Here is a 7,150-nt window from a genome sequence, read left to right on the forward strand (position 1 = left end):
TATTTATAATAATCATGTCTACTCACACTTTGGAGGGTAATCACGCTAACCTCTGGTCAATGTTTGTTGTTTTCTGCTTTGGTTTGAATAACAGACAGACAGACTTGATGTTATTTGGATTATTATTTTTTTTTAAATACAGTATTCATTCTAACCACTTTTTGAAGGGCAATCCCACTAACCTGTGGTCAATGTTTGTTGTTTCTGTGCAGGCAATATGAGACTGTGGTCCCGCTGGAGGACCCCATCATTACAGAGGTCACCTCTACGCTGCAGGAGTGGTCCGTCCTGTGGAAGCAGCTGTATGTGGTGAGTATCGTACCAACTGACTGGATCCTCCATCTTCACTCCACTGTGGGCAGGAGAGGCCGTTTGCCTGTGCTACAACAACAAATATCACTCGAGAGGCTGGATTATAGTACTTTCAGTAATGGAACCACCATTTGCTCAATCTAGTAGACAGTTTGAGAGTGTGTTGTCCAATATTTCATAAATATGCAGTTTTGAAGGAGATACGGCCAAAGACATACCCCTGGCACATGTGAACATACTGTAGAGCAACAATTAAAAAATAGCACAGACTGAATGCAAGAATGTGTTTTTGGTGAACAGGCCGCTAGTAAATGAGTTTCTGTGCAAATTGTTTGTAAACAGTACAATAATTTACATAAAAATGCTTTAACAAATTATTGATTAAACAAAAGAAGAACAACTTTATAGAATGATTTATGAATTGTATAATAATTGCATAAGAATTGTATAATTATGAGTTATGAATATAATCGGTGCGTCACATGATCAGCTGCTAAATTCAAATCTGCTTTTGCACTTTTCCTGGCGCTGAGCCAGAGATGGACGCGCTCAGTGCTTGTCATATTATCACAACTATTCAGTGTTTTCAACCACATAATGCTTATCAGACATTTAAATACACAAGTATTAGCACAATATACATTTATAGTTTATAAAATACACACTGATGTATAGGGAAGCCGTAATAACGATCCTTACAAATATAATTTGATGACATGTTTTATTGATATCATATACACATTGTGTAGGTAACAATAAAGTTTACTCTATTCTTCTCCCTGTTCACCAAAAACTTACTTTAATGTCTTTCTAGAGGAAAGGATGAATTTACGTGTTGTAAATCCTACAGCTCGGATTCAGCGCGAACTAACATGGCAGCGCCCATCACCCATTATAGATCAACAAACATGATCATTATAAAGGTGTTTAAACTACCAAATGCATTTACTTGCACATATTGGAGAATTGGATATTTCATAATATAATTAACACGTTGTGAATATTTTGAATAAAAAAGGAAAAATGAAATTAAAGCACATACATCACTCATTCACAGCTATTGTGGCTGCAGTGTGTCACGTGACAAACATGACGCATCGCCATGGAAACTATAAGGCGATACATTCTAAAATAATGGTTGCCTAAAAAAAACTCACACTGTGGAAGTCCACTGGAATATTTTAAAATCGTGTGAAAATGTAAAAAATTATAAATGAAACAAATTCATGAATCACACATTTGACAATTTATGTATTGCATGGTTGTGAACGATTCAGTAAACATGCATAATTCATTTATAAATCAATTTATAAAAGTTCATTTGTTCACATAAGTATGGTTACAAACTAATACTAATTTATGTATGACATGGTTGCGAACAATTCATAAAACACAATTATTGCGAATTTATGAAGCGCGCCTTTGATAGTTTACCCAAGAAAGTTAACGAACAATTCATAATACTCAATTATTGTGAATTTATGAAGCACGCTTTGATAGTTTACGCAAGAAAGTTTACGAACAATTCATAAAACTCAACTATTGTGAATTTATGAAGCGTGTGTTTGATAGTTTACGCAAGAAAGTTTACGGACAATTCATAAAACTCAATTATTGTGAATTTATGAAGCATGCGTTTGATAGTTTACGCAAGAAAGTTTGAGCAATTCATAAAACTATTATTGCAAATTTATGAATCACACGTTTGGTAGTTTACGCAAGAAAGTTTATGAAAAATTCATAAAACTCAATTATTGCGAATTTATGAAGCGCGTTTGATAATTTACGCAAGAAAGTTTACGAACAATTCATAAAACTCAATTATTGCGAATTTATGAATCACATGTTTGATAAATTATGCAAGAAAGTTTACAAGCAATTCATAAAACATAATTATTGTAAATTTATGAAGCGCACGTTTCATAGTTTACCCAAGAAATTTTACGAACAATTCATAAAACTCAATTATTGCGATTTTATGAAGCACACGTATGATAGTTTATGCAAGAAAGTTTACGAACAATTCATAGAACTCTATTATTGCAAATTTATGAAGCGCATGTTTGATAGTTTACGCAAGAAAGTTTCCGAACAATTCATAGAACTCAATTATTGTGAATTTATGAAGTGAATGTTAAGAAAGTTCACAAACAATTTATGAAACACAAGCAGAAATGATTTATAAATTGCGTGATTGTGAATGATTGCATGGTTGTGAAATGAGCAGAACAAATTTATGGATCATACAAATTTGAGAATTGACATGCTGTACAAATTAGGGCTGCACAATAAATCGCATGCGATATTTAATGCGCATCTTGTCAGAAAGCCGGTTCTGTAATCAGCGGTAAATCTCCATCACCTGCGGGCTTTCACATTGAGCAGCATTAACTACACAGAGCCATTGTTCACTGACGAGCTGCGCAAAAAATTGCGCGAATATGAACGTGGTTTTGCTCAGCTCGTCAGTGAACAACGGCTCTGTGTAGTTAATGCTGCTCAATGTGAAAGCCCGCAGGTGATGGAGATTTACCGCTGATTACAGAACCGGCTTTCTGACAAGATGCGCGTTAAATGCGATTTATCGTGCAGCCCTAGTACAAATGGTTATGAACATCATGAGCAGAATTAATTTATGAAACAGATATTCAATAGTGTAAGAATAGTTTTACGAATGATTTGGAAATGAAGTTACTATGCTTGAGTTTCACAAATGAGGCGCATTGTGGCCTCTTCTGGCTCAACCAATGGCGTGAGTTGGCTAACGGTTTATACAGTCAGTAGCATGGAAATTGAGAAAAGTGCAAATGTTTTATTGTCTGTTTTTCTTTGCCCTCCCTCCGAAATGCAAAAGGAAGCTTTTCTGAATTTTGTTATCTTAATGAATGAATTTCAAAGAGCACTTTTAAGTTGCCTAAGCAAAGGCCCATGAAGCTGATGTGAATAATGATTAGGCAGAAGAGGCTTTGTGGAAGTCGTGAATGTGCTGCTCTTCTCACACAGAGACTCTATGAGATCTGACAGAGCCCTTTATGTAAGCCTGTGCTGAGGATTACCAAGCATTAGTGTACGCCATGACAATAGAGCGCTCTCTCTCTCTCTCTCTCTCTCTCGTTTTTCTCTGTGACTCTGGAGGTTTTAGGTGTAGCATCTGGACCAATCAAAAACACAATTTTTCATTTGATTTAACAAATCAGTTATTCATTAGATTAACAAGTCATCACAGACCCCTCACCCAATAGACTGGGCGCCAGGATGTCTGCGAATGACCACAGGCCACTGGTTACCATATTAATTATTCATATTTCCCCATGAATGAGCTGATTCGCTACATAGGGATGTCAGACATGATGTAATCACAGAGATTTTAACTGTGTTGATTCATATCATTCGTCATTTCTTACTACCATTTTGACTATCTACTGCTCAGTATAAAGATGACAGCATTTTTTTTGTTCACACATTCATTATCCATTATTAACTACAAGCACACATTATGAATTGTATTGTTGTTAAATTAGCTTTAGTAGTAGTAGTAGTAGTAATAGTAGTAGTAATATAACATTATTATATTATTGATCTTATTTTACCATAAGGCACTGGTTAATAATAGTAATTAAAAACCAAAGCTTTATGGACAGGTAAAGTAATAGTATTAAAAATTGTATATTACTGTTATCAATAACAATTGTTATCAATAATAATAAAAATAATAATAATCATAAAAAGTTGTTTCACAAGTGAAAAATATATTACTTTTTTTTTTTAGTCACGAAAACATGAACATATTATGTAAACTATATTTGTTTAACAGCTGTATTAGAACAACCAAACTGCATAAAATATGATGCTATATTTTTCTAAGAATACATGGTTTAATATTCTTAATATAGTTTAATGTTTGCTGTCTATTGCCCTATTATGTTTAAATATCACAAAATTTAGTGAGGTTTATGCTTAGAACAAGACAAAAAAATGGGGTAAGAAAAATAAATGTAATTTAAAAATACAGTATAGTCTCTGAAAATACATTTTAATATATTTTTCTTAATCTAATTTTAAGGATTGTTAGAGACTGATTAAATGTGTTTTTGCAGTGTTCCAGCACACATCACATCAGAGAAAACAGCTTGTTTTTGCATTTTCCTCTGAGGACTATTTTTAAACCGTAACATGTTTCCTCAAACACCTTTTTGTTCTCAATCATCACCAATTCAAAGACATGAAAGCTTGTATTAAGGCTTCCAGGATTCTGACAGCACTTGTAATGCGGCTCAGAAAATCAACGCTAATTTGGTGGCCAGCTGAATCAAGGATGACTAATTCGGACTGATTTGGGTTGCGTAACAAGGCGAACACAGAGCATTGTGAGGCTGAGGCTCAGCTGATAGTGAAGATTCACGCTCCGCGGCTCTGGTTAGGAAAACGTGGACAAGACAACAAGCAGCCAGTCACGTGGAAACGCTTGTTATAATGATTGTAACAACAACTGTCTCAATTAAGATCTCAATGTATTTGGGACTCCGACCAAAGCCTCCACTCTTATCCGAAGCCAACGCAGGCGATAAATGTATTGGACTAATTAGTCAACAGTGTTTTCTGAATTTGCTGTTCGCAGTTTGGCTGTGGCTGGTCTGGCAGATGCACTTTGTCATCTTCACATCGCTGTGGATGTGCTGTTAGCAGTATGTTAATATCTCGTGTGCGTGGTAGGTTTGGCTAGGTTTGGGTGTTTATAACTGACAGTCTGACTGTAATGTTTATTTAATTGTGTTTGTTAATTTTATAATACTATTTTATATACATTTTATAAGCAATTGCAGGTGGTACATTGTACAAACTACTGATTAATAATATTAAATAATAATAATATTTTTTATTATATTATATTGTATTAATATTATATTAAATAAAGTAATAAAGATTAATTTATTCATTAATTCATACAACGGTTATTTCTGGTCCTCGAATCTGATTGGCTAGGAGCTCTTTCCATCCATGAGATATGTATGAGATATTCACATGGGAACCGTTTCACCACTTGTATCATAGATATGTATACGTTCTCACAATGAGCGTCATGGCAGACACCCAAATCCACTATAAATTTAGAAGCAATAACATTTTTGTGTCATAGAATGTAGTTTTAAGAGTTTTTTTAGGTATGTACTTGTTTAGATTTCAAATATGCGGTTTGTTAATAAAGATAACGTCTATTTGAAAATTTGATTCAACATTTTCGGAGATGTGAGCTCCAGGGTGTCAGTGGCCGTTCAGCGCTCATAAACCCGCCAAGAGCAGCCTCACCTTGGCCAGACCTTTGTCGCTGGCTCTGATGTCTCTATAGTGATGAAACATGAGATATAATTTGTTTTGGGTAATTCTAACGGGCAGTCTTTGGTCTCATTAATCTATTATTTGTTCCAGAGCAAATAGTTTTGCTGAGGGCAAAATCTCATCACGTTATATTTTATGTAACTTTAATGCTGTATATCAGAGCGCTGACTTTGTACTTTTGACTGAATCGTCTAGCAACTTTTATGATGACATTGTTGTTTATTAAATATTATTATTCAATAAATAATATCTTATATAAACAATAGTAGTAATAATATTTAGTATTAATTATTCCACCGTATGACAAGAGACTGTTTTTCTGAGTGAGTCAGCAGTAAAGACTGTTATATTGAAAGAGACTGAAACAGGGTTGTAAACAAGGGAGTTATTTTTACTTTCTACAACAGCTTGTAAGAAGCAGCCAACATATGCACTGAGCAGCGCTGTCATCGGAAATCAGGATAGTATGACAAAGATATTGCTTTCCTCAGCATACATTCAAACTAATGTTTTATTGTGAATATGAGATTGAGCTGAAGAATTAATGCTGTATCAGATGCAGGTAATCACACTCACTCAGTCCATCTCTCTCTTTCTCTACTCGACTCCACATAATACTGCTTTTAATACAGTAATAAAATAAGCTTTTAATGAAGCACATTTCTTCATTACTAGTTCTAAAGTATCTTGTATATCTACCGATAGATAGATAGATAGATAGATAGATAGATAAATAACATTTAGGGGTGACCCCGAATAGTCGAAGATTTCACTGACGTTTAATGTTAACTATCTTTTAATCAAAACATAAAACATTATTTACCCCGTTTGTATCTGCGAGGCGTCCGTTACACATTTTCCCTGTGTGTTAACGTAATTATGACGGTCGAATGTCTGACTTGACTCTTGGTAAGGTATTTTGCCCTGCCCCTAAAACATTTGATTCGATCAGTCGAATATCGGCAAGATTCGAAAATTTCGATTTGACTATGAAAATCCTTAGTCGGGGACACCCCTAATAGATAGATAGATAGATAGATAGAGCCTGTTTAAGGCCTTAAAATGATCTCAGTTGTGGTCAGTATTTATGTCTGGGCCATGAAAAGTTTGCCTTCATATTGACTGACAGGTTTCCCCATCAGCAACCGCTTTTAATATGCAATACCGGGTCAGGAGATGGTCACTGGGAGACTTGTGATTGATCTGCACCCTCGGCCGTATGGACAGAAATCAGTGGGATTGGGATGAAGCTTGTTTCTGGGTACTGCAGAGTGACAGCAGGCGCGTTTCCATTATAGATTTGCGCAAAACTTTGGCGATATTTTATAAATGTCGATAAAAAAGTATTGCGAAATGACGGCGTTTCCATTAACCAATGCTATGCGACTAAAACGTAACCTTCTCGCGATAAGTCATGGCAACGGAGTTTGGTGGGATTTGATGGATTTTGGCTATATTTATTCAAAGGAAACGTATGCGTGTATCTTTACAGAAGCAGCAC

The 7,150-nt window shown here is 35.0% G+C and overlaps 1 protein-coding gene across 1 annotated transcript in view; it reads left to right on the forward strand.

Annotated features, from left to right (window-relative positions):
• LOC107677038 (dedicator of cytokinesis protein 3-like) overlaps positions 1-7,150 on the forward strand; it is a 245,045-nt gene that overhangs the window by 90,430 nt on the left and 147,465 nt on the right. The window contains exon 5 of the mRNA XM_016471828.1: positions 213-309. Coding sequence (XP_016327314.1) covers positions 213-309 — 97 coding nt within the window. The remainder of the gene's footprint in view (positions 1-212; positions 310-7,150) is intronic.

Source organism: Sinocyclocheilus anshuiensis, unplaced genomic scaffold, assembly GCF_001515605.1.
Source record: "Sinocyclocheilus anshuiensis isolate Anshui unplaced genomic scaffold, SAMN03320099.WGS_v1.1 scaffold584, whole genome shotgun sequence".
NCBI classification, from domain to species: Eukaryota; Metazoa; Chordata; class Actinopteri; order Cypriniformes; family Cyprinidae; genus Sinocyclocheilus; species Sinocyclocheilus anshuiensis.